Source organism: Podarcis filfolensis, assembly GCF_964270895.1.
Source record: "Podarcis filfolensis genome assembly, chromosome: Z".
Lineage (NCBI taxonomy): Eukaryota > Metazoa > Chordata > Lepidosauria > Squamata > Lacertidae > Podarcis > Podarcis filfolensis.
This window is the reverse complement of record NC_139617.1, coordinates 25,205,856-25,231,705: the sequence shown is the minus strand read 5'-3', so window position 1 is coordinate 25,231,705 and position 25,850 is coordinate 25,205,856. Positions and strand designations below refer to the sequence as shown.

At 39.1% G+C, this 25,850-nt stretch overlaps 1 protein-coding gene across 7 annotated transcripts in view; it reads left to right on the top strand.

Annotated features, from left to right (window-relative positions):
• Positions 1–25,850, top strand: part of ACSL4 (acyl-CoA synthetase long chain family member 4) — an 81,238-nt gene that overhangs the window by 41,093 nt on the left and 14,295 nt on the right. For 3 of the 7 annotated variants that reach the window (XM_083595950.1, XM_083595949.1, XM_083595946.1), the window contains 6 exons: positions 14,447–14,521; positions 19,862–20,101; positions 20,851–21,028; positions 21,527–21,636; positions 22,195–22,333; positions 24,564–24,714. In XM_083595950.1, the coding sequence (XP_083452076.1) occupies positions 19,874–20,101; positions 20,851–21,028; positions 21,527–21,636; positions 22,195–22,333; positions 24,564–24,714 (806 nt within the window). In that variant the 5' untranslated portion in view covers positions 14,447–14,521; positions 19,862–19,873. Of the gene's footprint in view, positions 1–14,446; positions 14,522–19,605; positions 20,102–20,850; positions 21,029–21,526; positions 21,637–22,194; positions 22,334–24,563; positions 24,715–25,850 lie in introns of all 7 variants that reach the window. The other 4 variants (XM_083595945.1, XM_083595944.1, XM_083595947.1 and 1 more) reach the window with 2 other exon arrangements.

Below are 25,850 nucleotides of genomic sequence, written 5' to 3'. Positions count from 1 at the left end.
GCAAAGACTGGTCTGGAACAAAAAGTTTTTTCCTTTTATGATTTCTTGCTCAGTGGAACAATTTCTTAATTTCTTCTTGCAGTGGGTTTTTTTAAAAGCAACAATTGGTGTAGCAATAAAATTGCTAGCACATTTGTAAAGCTAAGCAGAGTCCAGTATGGTTTCACATTGGATGATGGTGTTGTTAAAATTTCTGCATTGCAGAGGGTTGGACTATGAGTTTTAGAATCCCTTCCACCTCTATAATTCTATTATTTTAGTACCTTTGGTAAATGATTTTATAATTTCAGAGTAGAAGAGTCCTGTAACTGATGTGCCAGTATAGCATTCTCTTCCATGTGCAGAAGATGCATGCATAGAGTACCCATAAGTAGATTCCATACTAGTGATGTTAAATTCTTGAGAATAGTCTTTTAGAGAATATTCTTGATTAATGAGAATATTAGAGAATTTTCATTTAAAATAGGAGAATATTCATTTTAATGCATTGAAAATTATATAATTTTAATGCATTGAAAATTATATAATTAGTTAATATACATGTAATATTCATGGGTAATCTTGTTCAGATGGCAGCCAAAACCTGTACAGATGCTTTTATTCAGTGGGGCAATGCAGTGAATTCACATTCTTTGATTTTTTGCGCCAAACTTGAAATTGAAAATTCAACGTGAATGACTCATGTTAATCACTAAGCCTGCCACTAACTGTATATTTAGTAAAAGAACCACAGTGAAAATATATAAGCACAAGCCTATTTGTCACTTGACTTGCAAGTATCAAATTAAAAGGTAAAACATGTTTTATAGTTAAAGTTAAACCATTCTAAGGTGATGGCACCAGTAATTGTCATGTTAAGGTTTGGTATAAGGAAATTCAGTAGTTAAATCATATTTTATTCTTCCATCAGAAAATGTACATGTTAAAGGACAAGTCAATAAATGCAATAGGCATGTTAAGGTTTGATACAAATAAGTTCTGTAATAGGCTATCTTGTGCTTCTAATAGTTCTAATACTTAATAACTGTTTTGGTGACTAAAACACAGCTTGATAAACAAAACTACAGTCATACCTCATGTTACGTTTGCTTCAGGTTGCACGTTTTCAGGTTGTGTCCCATGGCGACCCAGAAGTACCAGAAAGGGTTACTTCTGGGTTTCGCCGCTCACGCATGCGCAGACGCGCAAAATGACGTCATTTGCAGAAGCGGTGACCCATGTGTGCGCAGATGCGGGTTGCGTTCTTTTCAGGTTGCGAATGGGCCTCCGGAACGGATCCTGTTCGCAACCAGAGGTACCACTGTATATGCATACATATAAAAAAGAAGCTATTAACATTAAATATATTATCATTATATGATAATATATTTCAGTATGTCAATCTCTGGTAAATGGCACCTTGTACCATTGAATGGTACTGCAAAAACCAGTTACTGGCACTAAATAAAAATATAGAAACGTCAACTGTTTTAATCAAGGCCACCTCATATGCTGTTACACATATAGGCCTAGGTACTTTAAATGTATAAAGCATTAAAGCTACTTTCTGTAAAAAAAAATCACACTGTATGGCCAACGGTATAGAATTACTAAGAATAAGGTCACACCAAAATAGAAAAATGGCTATTACATATAGTTGAAATACATACAAATTCAAATGTTCATCAAATTAAAAGTATAGCATTTTTAAAACTAAAAAAGGTTTTCTGTAGCTCACATTTCAAAACTGCCAGTGGTGAATGACACAATGCCCAGTAATGTAACTGGATCAAAAAAAAAATCATTATTCATTACTAACACTGGCAATATCACAGCTTGACTTATTATTTACTAGATTTTTTAAATGTGGGTTGTAAAACTGGTTCTTACATTAGAATTTACAGTTTGTGGAGAATATTCTCCGGAGAATTTTCTAGCAGAGAATATTTCTCAAGAATATTCTCATTCTCGAGAATTTTCTCACCTCACATCACTAGTCCATACTTCATTTCAATTGCTTGCACATGGACTAAATTAAAGCCTATAATCTACTGCTATTTAAGAAGTAATACTTTCTCTTTGACTATTTTATGACTTGATCTGGCTAAGTAAGAACAGGATGTGGATCAATATTTTTTTTAGCTGGTTTGTGAGTTGTTAAATTTCATTGAAATTAGCTGTAGTAGTGATTTATGGGAGCACTGATGCTACCTGACTCTGTGAATTTAATAGCGGATTCAAGATGCCAGTGGATGCAAGCAATTTTATCCTGTGCAAACAAGTCACAGCAAGCAACCTTTGGTTCCACCACCTCCTTTGGGCAAGAGTATATAAGAGGCCTTGCAATATTTATAATAGTTATTTGGCATGTATCAGTTAGCAGAGCCTAAAATTACAACAATTAGCATATGGGTGTCTGCAAAATAATTGAGGTTAAAAAAGGACCTTGGGTTCATAAAAGTTGGGAATCACTGCTATATGAGAAGTAATAAAGCCTAAGAACAAGTTACAGGATGCAGTATTGGAGGTGGTGTTATTGAAGAGGGGAACTGGCAATAGCGCCTTTAGAATTGTTATGAGATGGTTCTGGGCATCCTTACACAAACTCCATGTAAAACTAGAAAATGAAATGAGTGAGTAGGGTAGCCAACAAATAATTGTATTCTGTAGCAGTTTTAGATGGGCTTGGGGTAATGTGATTCCCCTTTGCTAGAGGAACAGTGTCATTTAATGGGTAGTGCAGTTCTGCCCCCCCCCCCCAGGACAGCTGCAGTTCAGTTTCTCTTAATATATTCCGTTGTCTTACACAGGTTGGCAAAAAGGGATCTGTTGCAGACATTCTAAACCAGATTATGATCAGCTCTTAGAGAACCTAATGATGTTTCTCCAAAGAAGCATTTTGGGTTTTATCTTTATGTGTGTATTAACTCTTTGAAATAGGTTATTGGTGCTTATAAAGACTGCAAATTTGGTATTTAACAATCTTGTAAGTGTTACAAGAAAAAAACAACTGCTCCTTTTCCCTTATGGAGTATCCAAGAGCCTGTATGGAGACCTTAAGTAGGTTCCCTCTCGGTAGGAGAAAATAACAGAGGCCAACCAGAGAATATTGAGAAGCAAAGCAGCTAATAAGCCCGATCTTTATTAAACTGTTGCAACAGGGTCCTCCACTCACTCCACACAGGGAGGGAGGAGAGGAACCCCGAACAATGGTGTGCAAGCCCTTATATAGATTTTTGAAATTACCCACCCTGTAGCTCAAGACAACCCCCCAAAACACCATACAGTGGTACCTCAGGTTAAGTACTTAATTCGTTCCAGAGATCCGTTCTTAACCTGAAACTGTTCTTATCCTGAAGCACCACTTTAGCTAATGGGGCCTCCCGCTGCCGCCGTGCTGCCCGAGCACGATTTCTGTTCTCATCCTGAAGCAAAGTTCTTAACCCGAGGTAATATTTCTGGGTTAGCGGAGTCTGTAACCTGAAGCGTATATAACCTGAAGCATATGTAACCCGAGGTACCACTGTACATACATCACAGAAGGAGGTGGTCTCCAACAGAAATACATCACAGGGCAGTCTACCACAGAAATCCTGTTTGTCAGGATACATGACAGTGATCACTGATTTCTCCACCTAGGCAGCCTGGCCATTCCTTTTGAGATGCTATATACTTAGTTACTGAATCCAGGTCACAGGCTCACCATAGGTAAAGGTAAAGGGACCCCTGACCGTTAAGTCCAGTCGCAAACGACTCTGGGGTTGCAGCACTCATCTCGCTTTACTGGCCGAGGGAGCCAGCGTTTGTCCGCAGACAGCTTCCGGGTCATGTGGCCAGCATGACTAAGCAGCTTCTGGTGAACAGAGCAGTGCACGGAAACGCCGTTTACCTTCCTGCCGGAGCGATACCTATTTATCTACATGCACTTTGATGTGCTTTCGAACTGCTAGGTTGGCAGGAGCTGGGACCAAGCAATGGGAGCTCACCCTGTTGTGGGGATTTGAACCGTCGACCTTCTGATCGGCAAGCCCAAGGCTCAGTGGTTAGACCACAGCGCCACCCGCATCCATATTCATACACAAATACACCCTTAAGACTGGATTTGAACAAAGGGACAATGGAGAGGCTTTCCCATTTCCTTCCTCACTGCAGAGAATATTTGAGGTCACTGGAAGAGTCCAAATGGCTTCAGGATTGCTCTCCTGTACTATTTCAGAAACATGGTTTATATACTTATGTAATTTAAGTAGAAGACTGTCATCTTATTCAATGTTATGACCATCTTTATAATGGCAGTAACATTAGCTAATTTAGAAACTCTAGTTTTAAGATGAAAAACCCTTGAAATATGCTTATTGGTTTTGTTGGAACTGCCTACTTGTGCAGTGGCCCATTATGGTTGAATAGTTGCACAGTTGTTTTTTTTTAATGGTGTTGGGTGGGGGGTAGAGAAAGAATGACACAATATTTCCATCTTTTCTTTTTTTTTTTTTAAATAATATTTATTAAAATTTTTCAAAAATACAAAAAATATCACTTTACGGGACTCCCCCCTTCCCCCACCCCTACCATATTCCCCTTTCATATTGTTGGCCAAACAAGTTCCCCATTCAAATTGAGACTTAATTTGTTTTACCCTTAATAATAATAAAAAAGAAGAAAAAAACCCAGTGTTCTTTCCCCAAGACCCACCCCGTGTCATTCCACAATTTCCATTTTTTAATAAAAGAAACACCCCAGACAATAGAAACAGAAAAGGTAGAAAATAAAAAAAAATATAATGAATAATAGACCAATTCAGCAAAAAATAACAAAGTTGGCAAGCCTTTGGAGTTTTAGTTCTCCCCCCCCTGTCTCCGGTTTAATTTCCCCCTGACCATCAACCCCTAGTGTCTGCCTGGAATTCTTAAGGCCATAAATCAGAACTTTTCCCCAACTCCTTGCTGGCTTTTTCTTTTTAAAATTAAAAATAAATTTTTTGAAAATCAAAATTATTATTATTATCATTATTTTTCAAAACTTTAACTTCAGTCTTTAATAAAACTGTAATAGAACTCCCTCCATTGTTCTTTCCAGGTTGTAGTCTAATTTCCCTTTGTTCCGCTGCTAAAACGTTGTAATTCGAAAGTTTGGTAAGTCTGCAGGGATGGTTGTTATCCAGGGGCAAAACCTTACGTTCAGTCCCTTCCTTTCTTCAATAGAAAAATCTATTGTCTCCTTTAAAAAAACAAAAAAGAAAACACCCTGAAGACGAGATGTTATTTCCGTTTAGCAGCTTTCCCAGAAGATAACCAGTCCTGTAAAATTCCATTGGTGTTTTTCCACTTTCCCAATCCTTGTAATGTCCCGAAGCTCCTCAAGGGGGATTGTTGTGACTTTGTTTCCTCTAATCCAAAAGTCAATTTGTTATCCATATTCGCCATTTTGTATCCAAATTTTAACAAGTTGTAGCAAATTGTATCAAATTTAACCAGCCAAGTTCTCATAATAAAATCCACTCCGCTTTTCGACTTTGACAGCTATTTTGACAGCTGTCAAAATCTCCGACTCCTTTCACCAGGCTCTCTCTTCAGTCGCCCCGGTTCCCAGGGGGGGGGGTTGCGTTTCCCTTCTCCAGTTCCTCCTCCAGCACAGTTCTTGTAGTTCCCCATCGTGAAATTTTGGATTTTTATCAGCAATGCAAGCCTTTTTGGGTCTTGGTTTCCCCGTCCTTGTTTTGGAAAGTTTACAATAGGGAGGGGACTGACTTCCTTTTTGGATCCCCCCCGCTCGTATCCAATTCGAAAAAAAAAAAATTTTTTTTCCTCCTTTTGAACCCGATTTCCAAATTTACTCACGGGTTGTTGTTGAAAAGTCCGAATTTTCAATGGAAGAAGTCAGCGCTCTCCGCCGGATGGCATGCGGCTTCGCTCAGCAGGGGAAGCAGAAAACTCAAGGCACCACGCTTCTCCCCGGCACCCGATCCGTAGCCTTTAAAAAGGCTCCTTCACGAGTCGGGAGGGCGCTAACGGTGCAAGCCGAGTCTCCATGTCCACGGCCTCCGTGGCCGTGGTTTCTAAGGGTCCCCGCATCGCCGGTGCGGTAGAACCCAGCCCCTGCCGAGCAGACTCCCTCCGGAGCTCGGAGGGAGTCCGCCATTCGGCGATGGCGCCAACCCGGAAGTCCAATATTTCCATCTTTTCAACAAATTTTCTGAAGCTAGAACATTCTCCTACCTCTTGTTTACAGTTCTCAACATTTGGAGGTTCTTCTCATGCTAGGTAAATAGCTAGAGAGGGAACCAAACTATGCAGATTAGGACTACTTCATAGTAAGAATCTTTTTTTTCTTTATCTTGTTATGGTAAACATGACCATTTGGCAATTATGCCAAAGAGGGCAACAGTTCCCTCATAGTCCTTGTACAGTAGTTTAATGTTGATGTTACAACTGTTACAAACTTACAATAACCTTTTGATTACATGGCTTGTGTTTCAAAAGCCAACAAATGAAATATGGAGACAATGTGTGCTTGCACCGGCTATCTAAAGAGCACAAGAGGCTTGTGCTAATTCAATGCTGACTTTAGCCTGAAATTAGTGAAAGTACCTTATTTTGTGTTTGGAGGAGTTGTAATTGGATTGGTAATCTAGAATGTCCCAATTGAGCTGATGGAAATTTGCTTTTTTAATAACCTACATAATGTGGTTCCTTGGTCATCAACTATTGTACAGCTATATATCTTCTTAAGAATATGCTTCATCACTTCCGTAGTCAAGAGGTTATTCTAGGACATCACTGATAAACTTGTGTGCTTTTCCTACAGGAAGTACATTGCTATTGAGCAAGTCCTGTGAAAGCTGTTTTCTGATACGTTGCAACTTAAAATTGCTTATGAGTGATGTCCCGTTCTGCAGGAAGTCTGCTACTGCACCATTTCTGTCAACTCTAACAATTTTGCAATCCTATTTCCTATTGATCTACAATTAGGATTTTATTCAACATGCACAAACTTATCTTTTGTATTTCCCAGTAGTAATTTTAAGCATGCAAGTTGCTACCCCCAATTAAATGTTGTGGCTTGTTCTGAACTTTAGCACCAACAAGGAAAAATGTTTTGGAAGGGGTGAAGGGGACAAAGATTACTTTTTCTGTTTCCATTCTGAACACCCCATTAGCCAACCATACTGAGAGCTAGCTTTATATACTGGGACACTGGTAAGTAAGCTACAGAACTAGGTTATTAGGCTGCATCTTGTTCTTTCACAAAAACAGAAGTATCATGTACAGACCGTGCTCCAGTTGTTTTGTGCCAAGAACAGGGAGTTAAGATAAGGAAATGGTCAAAACATACTGCCCACCTGAACATTTAAGGTAATTTTATACTTGGTTAAAACTGCAAGTAGGAATGACTGAATAAATCTGAGAAGTAAAAAACAATTTGATTGGAGAAAAATTTGAGGGATTGTGTTAAGTGTTGCTGTTCATCATTGCAACAATGAGGGTTCCAATTGCCACCAAGGAAAACATTGGACAGCTCTATCAGTTCCCATTGATGATATAAGCTTTGCAGAATTGTTCCACTGACAACTCCACTGGCACTTGCAGGAACCAAATGTGTGGAACCTACTACTGATTATTTGATAGTGCTCTGCGACTTCTTTTCCTAACCAGTATGTTGATCCTTCGACTGACACTCCCCTTGATCTGACTCTTTGTGAATGTCTCCAATGATCAGTGTGAACTGCAAGCAGGTGTGTGTGGAAAGCATGATCAGCCAACCACTCCCTCTGCTCTCCCCACTACCATATACACACACCTCACACAAACAGAACTGCCAGGCTGTGTGAACATAGTTAATAGTCTACATTGCAATCATATGTTGGGTGACCTGCCCATTTTCTCATTTAGCTTCAAATGTTGAAAGCTAATGTTCCAAATACATAGCTGATTTTAGACTATGTGTGTAGTCTATAAATGAATACATCAGAAAGTGACTTTCTTTTAAGCATGTTTCCGATTCCCTTGGAGATTCTTTTTTAATGAGCAGAGATCTTTTTTTTTTTTTTTTGTAAAAATGCTAATCTTTAGTGATCAGAAGTTGGGGAAGCTCTGTGGCTCCTAGTACAACTTCCTATTCTGCTATCCCAAATCTTGATTTTGCCATAGTTAAAAACGTTGTGGCAAGATGCAATTCAGACTGATGGAATACAGCAGTGTTAACATGGAGAGCCTACAATTTCAAAAGCCCTAGAGGATGACCACCTATGTGATGGATGGACAGTCTAAAACTAACAGCGGGGCTTATGCCGATGAAAGAAGCAAACAACAGAAATGCAGTGTATCTTAATTTACATTTATGAAAATAACACCGAAGGCAGAATAATTAAAATAGTACTCAAGGTTATTTGCCAATTGCCCTTTGCTCCCAGTTATGTAAAAGTGGGCAGCTTGTATCAATGAAGCAAGAAGGCACATACAATTTGTTTTCCTTTGTACCCAGAAGAGTGTGTGCTAATGATCATACGTCAGTGTGATATGTTATAGCTTGCAGCACTATAAAAACATGACTCTTAAGGCTAGATTTATAAAATGTTACTGTGCGGGGGGGGGGGAGCGTTTATGAGCCTGCTATTGTGGCAGAGGGGTTGGAAGAAGAGAGATAAGGAGCACCATGACTCTTCCAGCAGCTCACTACAGTTCTACACTTGAGTGTGGAAAAGAGGGCTTTTCCCGCAATTTACTTAGTTTCTATTCTGGTGCAAGAGCACAAAATTCCTCTGCCTGTTCACTCGCCAGTGTGGAATTTGTTGTTGTCTATAGTTTCCAAGCAAGTGTTTAAACACAGCTGTTGAAAACCTTGCTAGGTTTATCTAAACTTGCCAGCTAAAACAGTTAACTTTATCCTGTAATTTCTTTGATCCTTGGACTCAATGAAATTGTGCTTTTTGCCAAAATGATTGCTGTCTGCAACCATGTAAAAAAAAATGTGGCTGACAACTTCAGCAATGCCAGTCCCATTTTTTGCAGCCTAGACCTACTGATTTGTCTCCCTATATTTACAGGATCCGAAAGGGATATTGTGCTTTTTGGGGAAAGAAGAATATTTGCTCCCTAAATGTTAATAGAATTTTTAAAAGCAATACAGAGTATAAACAAATAAAAGGGCACTGTAGCTAGCATGATTAAAAATTATTAAAAGCCTACTAGAAAGAAAATGTCTTAACTGCTTGTCTGAAAGATAAGGGGCCAGATTTCATTCTCCACTAACAGTACACTAATATTTTATCACATCCTTTACAGTTCATACACTAGTGACTAGCTATTCAAGATGAACATCAGCTCAAGGGTCAACCATGGTTATTAGTCTCTGCTGCAAGACAGATGACTCCTCATTGTAAATAAGCTTTTGGGGATTTATAATACATCATGAGAACATTTGTGGCTATGTAGGAAAGTGCTTAACCATATGCAGAATATTTATATTACAACAAAACAGCAGTTGCAAAAATGGTCAGTTCAGTTTGACCTTTCAGAAACATCACCGTTGCCACCACAAGTATTGACTCATTTCCCCAGAATCGGAAGTAATAGGTCATAATGCTTACTTAAAAAGAAAAACGTATTGTCTTAGTAGGCGTGTTCTTGTAGCCTTATAAGTTTCCTAATGCATATACAGACTAGCAGACAGACTTGGAAGGCTTCGCTTGGTGAGTAGCTGCAGTTTGTGTGCATATTCGTAGTTTGACTTGGATGTGCAAACACCTCTGGTTCAATAGCATTAAATATTCTGATCTTAAACCATTTGTTTTCTTTTTTAAGCTGCTAGCCATTTCTGTGTGCAAACGGAACAGTGCTTTAAAAAGTCACATATTTAACTTTTTACCTGCCCTTGATAACGTTACAAATATTTTGTAGTGGACATAAAAGTTTCAACTTCTACAACTTTGTAAACCTTTACAACTTTGGACAAAAGTACCTTTTAATTATGCAGTGCCTTTCAAAGCCTTCTTTGATAGAAAATAACAAGTATATTTCTGTATGAATGTTGTAATCTCTGGTATCTTTTCTTTCACATTAAACCTTGGAGTGGAGGAAAAAAGCAGTTATGGAAAATGTAATCTTGTCTTCTGCTTATTCCATGTGCCGCATTTTAAAAATTAATGAAACTGTAACAAGAGGGCCTTCTCATTATTCTTGTGACCTGTTTTTGCCTCTACTGTACAGGTCATGATTAGTGGGGAGAAAGCTTAACCATGTGTCCCAGTTTTGGCAACATGCTAAACAAAACCTTGGCTTGGCACGACAGTAAAAAGGACCAGGAGGGAGCAAAGCAACTGCAAACTCCCCTTGGTGAACCTGTGCTATCTTGGTAAACCATAGTTTGGCTTACATTGTTGGGCAAACCAGGACTTGACAGAAATAAAGCTGTGGCTGAATTTTAGGACATTGTCACCTGAACAGAAATAAACAATGTCCTAGAATTGCTGAGTTTTAGTTTCACATCTGTCTAAATTCCACAATGAAAAGTGCACCCAGGGTATGATTTTTTTGTCTGATCACTTTTAAAGAACCTATATTGGAGACCGAACAAGGATTAGAAGCTGCTTTTAGTTTCAACAGCTCAATCATATATGTGGCTACTCAGAAGTATTATTGAGTTCAGTGGGGCTTACTTCCAAGTTACATGAGCATAAGAGTAAAGACTTACTATGGTCATTAATCCCAGTGGAGATTTAATGTTATGCCATAGATACCAAGGGGAAGAGGTGCTGGTGTATTTGAGTCAGAATACTCCCAGTAGCCAGATAATAACATCTGAATTTGATCTCTGTAGTCCAATTTAAACTAGACACAAACAGAGTTATAATAGTCCCAGTTTTGCTCACTCAGTCTTCAGTTTTATAATACCATAGCATCCCTGACTACTGACTGCATATATTACGATAGAAGAGTTCATTATTTATGACATAAATAAATTCTCTCACAATCGCATTTCAAAGGCAGTTACACTATTAAGGAACTCTATTTTTGGTTCCTAATATGTTTTCTACAAATGATTGTTTTTTAAAAAACCAATTTAGCTGTCCGGAAAGGAGTGTGTGTGTGTGTGTGTGTGTGTGTGTAATACTGCATATCAGCTAGGCCTGGGCAATATATCCATATATCGGCCAGGACTGGTATTAGGGGTAGATCTCAATGACAGTTTCACTTAGTGGTATATCTCTGGTGAAACCACCTCTGCCTGAGTCCCTTTGCTACCAGTGCCCTGCACGCTGAGGGGAAAACAAGCTGCAGCCGGGCATTGGAGGCAGAGGGACTCGGGAGCAGTAGCAGTTTTACCAGCGATATACCGCTGAGTGAAGCCATCATCGCGGTCTGCCCTCATACTGCTGCAGAGGGAGAAACAAGCTACATCAGTGAGGTGTGATACAGCTTGTTCCTTCCTCTGCTTCAACAAGCCCCCGTCCCTCTGGCAGATGCACGCTGGTTGTGGTTGCTTAGCCAGGGGTGAGAAGACTCCTGACCCCCAGCTGAGCCTCACCAGTCCCTCTGTCTCAAGGCAGCAGCAGATGCTGCCTCAGCTCCCACCTCTGCCTTTGGACGGATCGGGGGAGGCACGAACAGGCTGCTTCCTCCTCCCTGTGAGGGAGAGGCAGACCACCTGCATCTCTTGCCCTTCCCAAGGCAGTGGAGATTGCTGCCCCAGCTGCCTCCATCACCTTGGAACAGGCAGAGGAGGTATAAACAGGCTGCTTCTTCATCCAGGGAGGGAGAGGTAGCCCGTTCGCTCCCCCACTCTGCCCATGCCAAGGCAGTGCATGAGGCAGGCAAACAGAGTGTTAGCACACTTGCCTCATCCATTGCTTTGATATGGGCTTCTTTCTGACATTGTGATATAGATTGCAGTGTTTAGCTGGTGGTATATTACGATGTTGGAAAACAGTTACTGCCCAGCCCTAATACCAGCCACTGAACTGCCTCAACATGAGCCAGTAATATTCTTGTTGCAGTTGTGGTTGTTTTTCTAGTATTGCAGGCAGATTCACTACAAAAAATTGTGTCTGCATTGATGCATCTTTCTTATAGGATTGATGGTTGTGAAGCATAATCAACCCTGGTACTACTTTGGTGATACAGTCATACCTTGGATATCAAACACCTTTGCTCCCAAAGAAATTGGTTCCCAAACAATCAAAACCTGGAATTGAGTGTTCTGGTTTTCAGTTTTTGGAAACGGAATATCTGGCATGGCTTCCGTGGCTTCCGGATGCTCCTGTAACCAATTGGAAGCCATGCCTTGGTTTTCGAATGGTTCCGGGAGTCGAACAGACTTCCAGAACACATTCTGTTCAAGAACCAAGGTATGACTGTACTGCTATCTTGTTTTAGGGATGAGAGAGAGATTAGGAGTTTGTTGATGTACCGTCGACTCCACTTCCAAAGATGCCCTGATAGAGCTGACACATGATCAGTAGTAATAATAATAATAATAATTTATTATTTATACCCCACCCATCTGGCTGGGTTTCCCCAGTTACTTCTCTGTGACATCAAACCGGGATATATATATATATATATATATATATATATATATATATATATACTTACCCCTTTCTCCCCAGCAGGGAAATGGGCGTGAGAGATGGGAAACTTGGATGTACTTGTAAGTAATACCCTATATTGTCAAAAATAGAAAATGTACTCAAAAGTAGTTGAAAACACAAATAACTTTTTACAATTTCCAAGGAAACTCTTACAATTTTGTAATATTAAAAATGCTGTCCTTCGATGTTAGAAGTGGAACATGCAAAAGATAAGGTCATGTAGCAGGTAACCATGCAACATAGATGGGGAACCTTTTTCAGCCTGAGGACCACATTCCTCCTGTGGTTGGTGATGCCAGAGACAAAAGTGAGCAGAACTAATGTAAATTTTACTGCATTTGACTCCCCCGGGTCTGAGGTTTCCTACCCCTGCTGTAAAAGAAACACTAATGTGCCCATTGTCAGTTCAGTATGTACATTTTTCTCAGAAACAAGTCCCACTGAGGTCAGTGGTGCTTACTTCTAAATAACTGCATAGGATGGCAGTCTGAATGACTGGAGAAAATAAAAAATATGACATATTTGAAACAGTGCCCCCCTTTTCTGGTTGCAATTTTGATATCCTACCCATTATATAACATGCTTTGGAAACGCCTTCAAGAGAGCACAACTGCAATTTTCCTTGCATGTAGTCCCTTCTCACCTGTGGGTACAGGGCTAGTACTTGAATACAAGGCTGTCTTAATTTCTAATTATGCATATGTAAGAAAACTGTTTCTTTTGTAGTGGATAAATGTATGGGCTAGGTTGTCTGTCTCACTGATTTTACTATGTGAAGCAAATGTTGTCACAGAGTATACGTCTGCTAGTGTGCTTTCCATTTGCTTTATACCATCTGTGCAGCACATGCAGATTTTAATTGCACACTTATTCAATGGTGGTCCTAATTAAACGTTTTGAAATTTCAGTCTTTATGGAAGGCTAGTGGCCTAATTCACACAATCAAATCCTAGTTCAATAAGGCAGGGTATGCACAAACTTTAAGCACTAGAACACAGTCCCCTTGATCTTCCTTTTGTGCGAGCACAGAAACAAAAGCTACAGTTTACTATAGTTTCCCTTGACATGCGATCAGGCACTATGATTAATAGGTTCCAAACAAGCAACGATTCAGAAATCAAATGTTTTGATTGCCTGAATGGCATCTCATTGTTGGGCAACATGATCATCTTGTGTTCTCAGTTCTTCTCTTCCAAGAAGCCTTTTGTGATATTATAGAATTGTAAGAGGTTCAGAAAAGAGCAACCAAAATGATCAAGGGGATGGAGCGACTCCCGTATGAAGAAAAGTTGCAGCATTTGGGACTTCTCTTAGTTTAGAGATAGGCTAGTAAGAGGTGATATGATAGAAGTTTATAAAATAACTATGCATGGCATGGAGAAAGTAGATAGAGAAATGTTTTTCTCCTTCTCATAGCACTAGAATTCATGGACATTCTATGAAGCTGAATGTTGGAAGGTTTAGGACAAATAAAAAGAAGCACTTCTTCACTCACTACATAGTCAAACTTTGGAACTCCCTCCCCCAGGAGGCAGTGATGGTCACTAACTTGGAAGCTTTAAAAGAGGATTAGATAAATTAATGGAGAAGGCTATCAATGGCTACTAGCTATGAGGTAGCAATACCAATTGCTGAGGAAGGGAGAATGCTATTGTGCTCATGTTCTGCTCACTGGTTTCCCACAGACATCCAGTTGGCCACTATGACAGCAGGATACTGGACTAGATAGGCCATTGGCCTGATTTGACAGACTATTCTTAAGTTCTGATGTTGCCTTTTTTAAAAACAAAAAACTATCATTTTGTTGAAAAGCAAAATTTGTTTATGATAAATAGCCATATAAAACTTGAAAATTAAAGTTCTGTGTAACTTTAAATCTAGAGTTACAAACAGTCATCCCCATCTTACTGTGGACTGAGCAACTTCTGAAGAGTTCTCATTTCTCCTGGAAAAACTGTAAGTTTGAATTTTGGTATACCAATAATTATTGTTGAATATGTTTCATTAACGTATCTGTTTTTTATGTACTGTTTTTAAAGTGTGCTGATTGAAGTAATTTCCTGTTTAGAAATATATCCTAAATATAACCTGTATCTTTCTGCTGTCATATATTTAATGTCTACAGCAGTATTTGATTGGGTGTGTGGTTATTATCAACCTTTGAATTGGGATGACTAGCAACTTTTTCAAAACAGGCCTTCTAGGTGTTTAAAACATCTGGATCTGAAAGTTTCTTAGGTGCAATTTACCATGCAATTTTCATGGTAACACTTCAGGTACTGCTTGGAAAAAAGATGAAATAAGATATTTGTGTGACTATTAGAATTACCCAAACTTTTAATAGGTTATGTGGCATTAACTCCACAGTCAGTTGGATATAAGCTTTTTTCATATCACACTCTGTTTTTAACTGGTGGAGTACTCTGAAGTGCACAAACTTTTAATGAGATTATGTGTTTAAAAGCTTTGAAGTGCACTTTTCTTGATGCCAGTGGGTTGACCTTAAATAATATGGAAACAATTAAAACACTGTTTAATGGTGAGACTTTTTCTCATCATTTCAACAAAACAATAAATGGAGCACCTTTGGGCCATGCTACTTTCTACATTAAGATACCATACTTTTCTGTGTATTAGACGAGGGTTTTTTTACTCCCAAATAAAGTAAAAAATGGGGGGTCATCTTATACCTGGGTAGTGCAGAGGGGGGATGGGTGACTGGTTGCATCCACGAGCAGGATCTAGCGATTGGGTGGGTGAATGGTGTCTGCTGCAAGGGCTGCTTTGGATTGGCTGCTGCTTTGTCAAATGGGCAGGTTATTAGTGGATGTGGCAAGGGCTGCTTTGGATTGGCTGCCACTTCGGCAATTTGGCTTGCATTGCTTGCGATTGTTAGCGTTTGCCAGTTGGGTGAGTGATATTCAGTTTGGCATCCCCCCCCCCCCGCAATTGCTCAACAACCATGGGCATTCCCCCCCAAAAAAGCTCAACAACTCTAAGCCATCTCCCCCCATTTTCTTAAATTTGAGCACCCCAAAATAGGGGGCGTCTTATACATGGGGGCACCTTATAGACAGAAAAGTACAGTATATTTTCTTTGTATAGCTTTTTCAGTCTGTCAGGGAGGTGCTTCTTAATAACTACTCTTAAACTTTGCACAGTGCAGTTTCCATCAGCCTTAGTATTGAATGATTATTTATGTTGCTTAGGTAGCCTGCGTTGATTTCAGATCTTTTATTGTGGAATTGGTGCTATTAATTCATTATGAATAGAGATGACAGCACTGAGCCTTTTGCAAACTGTATATTGACCGGCATTGGCCAGTTCCGAGCATCTTAAATGTATATTGCACAAAACTGAATCCTGAGGGAGCCCCTCCCACAGCCCAAAAAAGTTACTTTAGGAGGAGAAGATTGGAAGTAATGGTGGATGATAGCGGGGCCCTAACCAATCTGCTGCTTCTGCTGCATCTCCTCCATGGACCCCAAGTGCATGTTTTACATTTTGGACCCAGGTGAGGGAGACAGGGTGGGAAGTGATGGGAAGCACAGAAGCAGCTAAGAAATTGTGCACGCACGCATACACGTACGTGCGTGCACACACACACACACACACACACACACACACACACACTTTCTCCAGTCAAAATCTCCCCATTCCAAAGAAGCTTTTCCTGGAGGGGAAGGAGAAGGGAGTTCAGATGCACACATTTATGTATAAATGTAAAGTTAGGCTCTGAATTGGTGTTGCATGCTTTGTTGTCAGACTTCGAACACAAATTTTCCAGATCTTTTCTTAAATTATGTCATATTGTATCACTGTTCCTCACTAGAGCTTTAACTAGCATTAACATTTCTGCCCATGTGTTTTTGTGTTATGTGCAACTTACTTCTACTGGAGTGTTTAATTAACTGGGGGCGGGGGGGCGGGCATCAAAACAGGTTTTAAGGAAAGAGCTAATGCAAATTAATGAAATTTACTTGAAAGTCTTGGGACTACCATTTTGTTTTTGGCAAACACAATATATTTTTAGAAGTCCTATTTGGAGCTGTCAAAATATACTTCATTGGAGAGCCATGGCTGTCACATTTTAAAATGGGAAAACAAAATGAGCATGCCATTATGCGAAAAATAACTAAATTTGCAGATAGCCATGCTAGTTTATCAAGAGAAATGTAAAAGCAACAGTAGTAGCTTTTATTCAGAACAATTCAAATATCAGCAAATACAAAGCAAGCTTTCATTTTTAAAGAATTCACCTTCAGCTAGATGCTAAGCTTAAAAAAAGAAAGGGATAGGATAGGAGAAAATGAACTTTTGGAGCATGATGGGGGGAATTAAAGTGTCTATAACATCAAAATGTAGCATGTCAATTGTTATATAAAGCTACATTAGATCATGCTCAAAATCTACAAAACACTGTGTTCCATCTTGCTACAGCATGCAGACTTGTGGGGGGGAGGTATTTTAATCATGCCCTCAGACACAGGCTTTTAGATAAATGGAAATTATTCATGCAGTACATAGTTAAACTATGAAATTTACTCCCACAGGAGGAAAGATTAAAAGAGGATTAGATAATGGAGAAGACTATCTATCAATGGCTACTAGCTATGATAGCTGTGTTCTGCCTCCACAGTTGGAGGCAGCAATACTTCTGAATGGCCACTGCTAGAAACAACAGGAGGGGAGAGTGCTTTTGTGTTTGAATCTTGCTTGCTGGTTTCTCACAGGTATCTGGTTAGCCACTGTGAGAACAGGATGTTGGACTAGATGGGCCGCTGGACTTGATAATGATAATAATAATAATAATAATAATAATAATAATAATAATAATAATTTATTATTTGTACCCCGCCCATCTGGCTGGGTTTCCCCAGCCACTCTGGGCGGCTTCCAACAAAGATGAAAAATACATGGGCCTAACCCAACAGGCTTAAACTGGTTCTCTTAAACTGGTACACAAGCCACCAGATGATCAATGTTAAAGGTTGCAGAAAAGTTGTGGATATCTGTAGTTTGCACTTTACTCATTTTTTTTTTATCAGAGCCATATTTATCAATAAGGCCAACAAGGCCATGGCTTAAAGCATCATAATACAGTGCTGTTTTTAACAGTGTCAATATGGAATACAAAAAAGTGCAAATTGAAACTCCCAGAAATTTTCAAGTCATCCACACAAGCACAAAGGTGTTCAGAACTGCTGCCGTAGAACCATATTTTTTCCTCCCCACTTCCCCGGCCTTTTTTTTTTTTGCTGAACATCTAGCAGCTCAGTGAAAGTCCTGGGAAACTGGAAAGCTTTCCCACTTCCTTTTGATATTTTGGTTGACTCTGATAAAAGTTATTGTACCACAGTTGCTTTGGGATTTAACTAAATTAGATTTAAATTCATGGGAAATGTCTTTTCTGGAATATTGGTAATGTAAAGCATTTTCACCTATGGATGTAAATCATATATTTATGTTTCTATAAAAGCTAGACACTCTGTAGGAATTACTATTCAAATTTGATAAAATGGAAACTAGGGGATATCTTACAAGTCATATGGCTGTTACATATGAAGCACATCTTTTTATTTATTTTTGATGGTATACATGGCTGGCTTCTTTGCTAAATTTCCTCAAAGGAATTGAGGCCTTGACAGATAAAGTTTTACTGTGATTATAAATATGAATCAGAAATTTATCATGTTGCACTATATAATTAAATAACATTTATCAGCTGAGTAATACATGCTACTAGTCTGTAGCTGCTGCTGTACCTTAGAGCAAATTCAATTATCATGATTAAATAATGGGTGCTGCAGAATCTTAATTATTGACATGCTAGTCAGTCATTTAAAATCTATTTTTAAAGCACAGCGTGTTTCATCCTGAAACATCAAATATGTTTATACATCACTTTGAATACTGGGGTATAGCTGTCTGAATTCCTTGTTCCTGAGGAATTTCCTGTCCTGTGGTTCCTCTGCATTATGCTTCATCAATCTGTCCAAAATAGTCCTTATCCTGAAGCACGCTGCAACCCTCCATTAAGGGTGTAAAGAGATGATCCTCGCTTCTTGCTCCCTCATATCAGAATGTTTTGGGCCCATTTCACAAAACAGTGTTCTGTGCAGCTTCCAGCATTTCCCCTGGAAATTGTGAGGAATATTTAAGAAAGCCCTAGTGAAATGGGAGTGAATGTTGTTCAGTCAGCGCCTATCATTCCTCTATCCATCACTCACTTTCTCCGTTTGCAAATTTAAACCCTAACTCCCATATAGAATCAAAGACCTATGAAGATGGAAGGCACCCTGAGGGTTATCCAGTCCAATCCCCTGCAATATGTCCGTATTGTGCACAAGACCACTGAGGCTGATCTGATTGCATATAAGGATAGGTTTTATGAAACCATGGTTAAACTGCAGTGCTGTTATTTGAACAGAAGAAGCTCCTTCCACATAAGAAGCCAAAATCACATATCTATATTGGCTAATGCCTGAATATTAGGATATGTTTAAGACCTTGTTTCTATCAAACTGTTTGCCAGTCTTAAAGCAAGGTCAGAAGGGAGGCTATGGAAGCATTTTGCAATAAGCAATTGCAACAGTTCAGTATTTTGGCCTGCCAAGGAATCTGAATGTACGCAAATCCAGTAAACAGTGAATTAATGTAGCTTCTGAGTCATAAACAGCACTGCTAAATCCTCTCCTGCTCAAGTAAAAATATTTAAAGAAAAAGCTATGAACTTTTGAACACAATGATGCAATACTTATTTGCTAAACTGGATTAAAAGTATAACATTTTAAGAGTGCTTCTCAAAAATATTTGAGATGGGGTAGATGGAACAAATATTTATTTGAATTTTATTCTCCTTAAAATCAGTTATGTGATGTATATAAGTATGAAACCAGTTTTTTCAACCTCCAGTATCTAGCTGCATTTTATGATGAAACCAATAAAGGATTGAAGCTAACAAACTGTTACTAATTTTGCCTCCTGTTATCTGATTACCTATGATCTTCAACCACCAATAATCTGCTGCTGGCTTCCAGTATTTCTAACATTGCAGTGATTACTCTAAAACTGAACCACCTAAACCTTCATTCTGCTTTTGTCTGCGGCTGCTTCCACTTTTGTCGTGCAAAAAACTAAGGCACTTCGAATCCCTGAAGGACAGGAGACAGAAAGCCATCCATTATGAACCCTAAGCTAGGACTACGCATCTTTCTCTTGCTTCCTGTGTACTTGTTGATAAATCTGTACAGTGCCCTTATATTCATTCCATGGTATTTTCTTACAAATGCTAAGAAGAAAAAAGCTATGGCGAAGCGATTAAAAGCTAAACCCGTCTCGGACAGTCCTGGAAGCCCATACAGAGCCATTTCACATCTTGAGTCATTAGCCACTATAGACTTGCCTGGAGCAGACACTTTGGACAAATTGTTTGACCATGCTGTTGCAAAATTTGGGAAGAAAGATTGTCTTGGAACAAGAGAGATCCTGAGTGAAGAGAATGAAATGCAGCCCCATGGAAAAGTATTTAAGAAGGTAATAACTTTGGTAAATGTTTAAACACCATTAATAAGGTATTTTTTAAAAGGTTGATAATGTCTTAAATATCTTACTTGCAGTGAATTGGGATCATTTTTTAAAGCACTTGGTATGTTTAGAGGTTCTTGAAATGTATGCACTTTATTATTTGTTATACTATTCAAATAGTAAGTTCAGGTTTTTAAAAAAAAACATACTTTTTTGTTAAATTAGTAATAAATAGGTCAATGCTCATTTCAAAAGGCATCACCCACTGTTAAGTTACTTTGTCAAGCAAACATAGATATGAAGTTTAATACTTGTTCCAAGTATTGGAACTATGTGCTTCTGTCTGAAGATATTTACTTTGTATATATTTCAGTGGCATTTCTATTGCCATGTGGATTGTTGGCTGCTAATCAAGGGAGAGGATTCTAAAGTACTTCAGAGAACAATGTTATTGAACAAGCTGTATTGATATAGTACGAAAACGTTGTATTTGCACAGACACCTTACTGGGCAGGTTTCTTAGCACTACAAACACAGCTGGCCTATTTTGAAAGTTACCTGCATTTCTTTTAGACCAACATTGTGGCTGACTTTCTTAATGATGAATAAAATATTTAGTTTTTAGGCACTCTTGTTCTAGCAAATACTGTCTCATATTATATTGATCAAGTCATTCAACAGTATATTTTACTTATTTATTTAGGCGCCTACTAACCAAAGTTCTTGTATATTAAACAAGTGTTTTACTCTTTAACCAGCTGATCTTAGGAAACTATAGGTGGCTGAACTATGAGGAAACTAACCAGAAACTGAACAACTTTGGGAGAGGATTAGTTTCACTTGGGCTAAAACCAAAGAGCACAGTTGCTATTTTCTGTGAAACCCGAACTGAATGGATGATTGCAGCACAAACCTGTTTCCGATACAGCTTTCCTCGTGAGTATTGATGCTTTATCTGGCATATATGAGCAAGTTTGTGGAAAAATAGGACTCTGATCCCCAGGCTCCTTGTTCCCTCCTTTCCTGGTCCTATATTTCCCCCCTCACTGCAATGTTATCTCCTAGTTATCAAAACAGGTATGTAACTTTAAAATACAATGCCAGAGTTTACTGTCCATGATGTTTCTGTGTAAAACTCAAATGTACACAAGGGTAAGCACAGTCGTCATTTGGAAGTCTCTTGATTTGCATGAATAGTCACTGTATTTTTCTTACAAACTTCAGAATTTTGCATTGGTATGTCAGGTTTATTCTACTTTGGGATAGTGGTGGGGTTTTTTTGCAGTAGATGTGAAACATAAAATGAACATGAAAAACCAGAATGCTTTTACTCATTCCTCAATGCAAAATAATTGATGATGGCTAAGGAAATACAAATTTGGTTTTAGCTTTTTTTTTATTAAAAAAAGCAATCTCCCCCTTTCTGTTAAACAGTTGTTACTTTATATGCGACCCTTGGAGAAGATGCAGTAACCTATGGACTGAACGAATCTGGAGCATCTTATCTAATCACTAGCACAGACCTTTTAGAAGGCAAACTCAAGGTAAGTCTTGATGAGATATCTTCATTTGGTATAAATAATATTAATCTTGCAAAATATATGGGTTGGGTTGCTGTTAAGTTTCATGGAAAACTAATTCAACATTAGGCTGAAATTCTGGAGATCGTGTGGACTAACTTGTGGCTATGTGTATTTTGTAGTGGGGATGCAAAGTATTGTCTTGGCTTATAAATCAGTGGGACTCTCAATAAATTCCCTTCATTGAAATTATTTGAAAATTCTAAACAAACAAGTAGCATATTGACCACCATGATTTGGGCACAAAGCTGGAAAGCCAAAGTGGAAACAATATTGATAGCTTCTCTACCTTTTGTGCAATGTTCATCTGAAGGTTTTCATAGTTCTAGTATGAACTAATATATAAAAATATGCTTCCATTTGGACTGGATGTTTAGTGGCTGCAGGTAAGCGGAGTAGATTTTTAAAGCACTGATACTAGCCCAAACCATCATAAGGATAGAGGTATCAAAATAAACAGGCAATATGTTAAGATCCTTTTCTGTACACTGTGTAATCAACCTTCAAATATTTCTTCATCAGAATGTTTTGTCAGAAATCCCCTGCCTCAGACATATCATTTATGTGGACAAGAAGACTATCAATAAGTCAGACTATCCTGAAACACTAGAGATCCTTAGCATGCAAGCAGTAGAAGAACTGGGAGCCAAATCAGAAAACTGTAAGTGGACCATGTGAAAGGCTAGTACAGCTGCTTAAAGTTATAAAACACTTCTTTCACTATAGTAAGCAAAGTTGTAAATATATGTTAGTTATAGGGAAGAAGTATGAAACTGTAAGCTGTTTAAAATATAAGCTTCTCCCTCAATATTGTATGCACATGTGTATTTATTTAAAATGTTTCTAGCCCATCCTTCATCTATATCAGGATAGGAAACTCTTTCCAGCCCAGGAGACACATTGCCTTATGGGCAACTTTTTTGGGAGCCAAATACCTGTGGTGGTGGGTCCAGATGCAAAAGTGGGCAAAGCAATGGTGTGACTCTTACCCTTGTATAGTATCTTACATTCTAGCCATGAGGTTTCTATAACTACCACACATCTCCTGGTATGTCCCACAGAGAAATTTACGGTCTGCAAATAAAAACATCCTGAAGATCCCAGGCCACAGAGAGGTTAGGCTGGCCTCAACTAGAGCCAGGGCTTTCTCGGCCGTGGCTCCAATCTGGTGGAACGCTCTGTCACAAGAGACTAGGGCCCTGCGGGACCTGACATCTTTCTGCAGGGCCTGCAAGACAGAGCTGTTCCACCAGGCCTTTGGTCAGGGCGCAGCCTGACCCCCTCCTCTGGCAATCTGTACAGAATTTTGCTTAATGTTTGCCATCAATTTTATTTTAATTTGATTTTAATTAATTTTATAATGAATGTTTTTAGAATGTTGGATCATTTTGATTGTTGTTAGCTGCCCTGAGCCCAGCTTCGGCTGGGGAGGGCGGGATATAAATAAAATTTATTATTATTTATTATTATTATCTCTTCAGCCTCCATTCAGGCAAGCGGCATTATCACAGTTCAGTAACACATTTCAGCCCAGGTTAAATGAGTAAAGGAAGGTTTGGCCTGTGGAATGGGTGTGGTCTGGAGAGTGTCCCAGGGGCCAGATAGAGAAGGCCACATTTGGCTTCTGGGCTTGCAGTTGGTTCCCCAACACTGATCTCTATAGATATGAGGGTGAAGTACAATATATACTGTACAGTACATAATAGAAACAAACCATACAATAATCTTATAAAACCCTGCATCTGAATAAATAGAAGCAGATATAATCAAAGTACAGTAGCAGGTAAGATCAAACTATCAAATTCTTAAAATGCTGTGTCAAGTAAGTCCTTACATGCTGCTGAAATAATAACAATGTCACCACCAGTTGCACTGCTAAAGAGGGGGCATTCCACAGGCACTCTAGATTGGCAATTCTTATTCCAGTGAGTAGAGTATTAAAATTTTGATAATGCAATATTCCAGGGATGGGGTCCCATTTGGTCCACCAGGCTGACAAATTTTCCAAAAACCATGCTCACCTCTCCCACATTGATGTCATATGTGAAGTTGGATGTAGGACAGGCAGATATGTGGCTGGATCAGGTGCAGAAAGCAGGACTGAATTCCCTGTGCAGGGATTTTAATTCTGCTTGGTCGCTGTCTCCCTCAGTTCCCACGTCTAAAGCTTTGGTAGGTGGACAGAATTACTACCCCAGGGTATATTCCATACTTGTCCTGTTCTGGTCCCACATATGAGCCCGCAAGGCAAGGCAAGATTGGTTTTCACAGCACCAAGGAGGACTAGTGAACAATTTGTTCTGACAAGGGTTGGAAGTGAATTGAAACCTCTTGTGCCTTTGCCTCCAATCCGCCTCTGCACCCAGTCAACCAGCTAATTTATCAATAAAGATGAAGCCTATTTTTCACCCATAGCCAGAACCATTCATCCTGTTCAGCAGGAATGGATATAATCAAAAACGACACCAGCAGGGTATGGATCCCGTTCCTGAGAACTATTTGAGCCCTTCTCCAAGCAGGATACTTTTGATTTAACATCAACATAAAAATGGCATGTAGATGTGTCACATATCTTAGTCTTTCACTACTTTCTTCCCAGTGAGATTAAAGTTGCTTTGGAAATTTCCATTGCTAGAAAGAAGCCCTTCCAATTAGTTCTAAGCTAAGAGACAGAAACTTCTGGGACTTTTTGACCTTTTATAGGAATGCAGATAAGAGTATTCGGGTTTTGGTTTCCCACACAGAGAAAGCACTTACAGTCAAATTTCTTTATAAATTTTGTTTATACCTTGTTTTTCAGCTAAGATTGGCATCAAATATAAAATACAGTTTAATTCATTTTCTGTGATGTACTGATCTGTAATGTTTGTTGCCCCTGATCTTTTTTCTAGTAAATATCTCTCCAAGTCGACCTACTGCCACAGATATGGCCTTAGTAATGTACACCAGTGGCTCCACTGGGAAACCTAAAGGAGTGATGATGATGCATAAAAACTTGATAGCTGGAATGACAGGACAGTGTGAACGGATACCAGGGTTGGGGTAAGCATTTCCTGTTTTTCAAAGATGTATGTCAAAAACTCAAACAACACTGTCTTTCTGTAATCATTTATGGTGCAATCCCGCTTTCTCCCCATGGAGGATCAGGGCATAGCAGCATACCTGTTAACAGCATGGCAACCAGAGGAATTGGGCCAATTAACGCCTTTTTGGTGCTTCCTCTCACCTGTCACTTAGCAATGATTAAAGTTCATGTGGGTGGGTGGCACTTGCTGTTAACTGCAGCTACTGATGGACAAGCAAGGAGGGAGGGCAGAGAGGATTAGGTTGGCCCATTCTAAACCCTCTTCCTGTCACTTTCCATTCCTTTCTCTATGTGTTTTTACATCCTACCCCCAGCAGATAGAGAGAGGGATTGCACTCTGGCTGAATCATTAGCATGAGACTTAACTGACAAGGACTAGAATGGGTTAAACAGAACAGTGTTCAAAAGAAGAGATAAATTATTCTGTATAAGATAAAAGTTATGTGCTTTTCCTAGGAAATGTTATTTATTGATCCTAGGTTCATACTTTGGCTATTTACTTGCTTCTTACTGGATTATGACCTTGCACCTTGGACAGGATCATTCTAAGGCTTTACTATAGCAACAGTAGTGATAGAGTATTTAACTCTGGTGCTGCTAAAGTTAAGGGGGAGACATAGGAATGGAAAACAAACAAACCCTTTATAAAACAGAGGTCTGAAATGTTTGAATACTAGTCTGAAGATTTTGTAATAGACTTTTTGGGCATCATATATGGGGCCCCACCAAACTGTGCTAGATATGTGGGGAGAAGACCAGACAAAGGAAACCTAAGTGCTGGTGGCTGATACTCACCAGTATTTTGGAAATTGGGTACATCTTGGAACTGACATGAATGCACCAAAGGGGAGGTTTATTTTTTTTATTGCCTGGAAGACTATTGGTGAGGAAGTGGGAGAATAGAAACATACTTTAAATGGAAACCTGCTGTAGCCTTAAGAAGGGCAATAATAAAACAACAGTGGAAACCTATTTTAACGTGATGTCTCCAAGCTGGAGAGAATACTCTGCTTGAAAATAATTGACAAGTCCAGGAAGTTGAATAGTAGGTTCAAAATTCTTTCCACTGGTGAGATGTTTTTAAAGCTTTCAT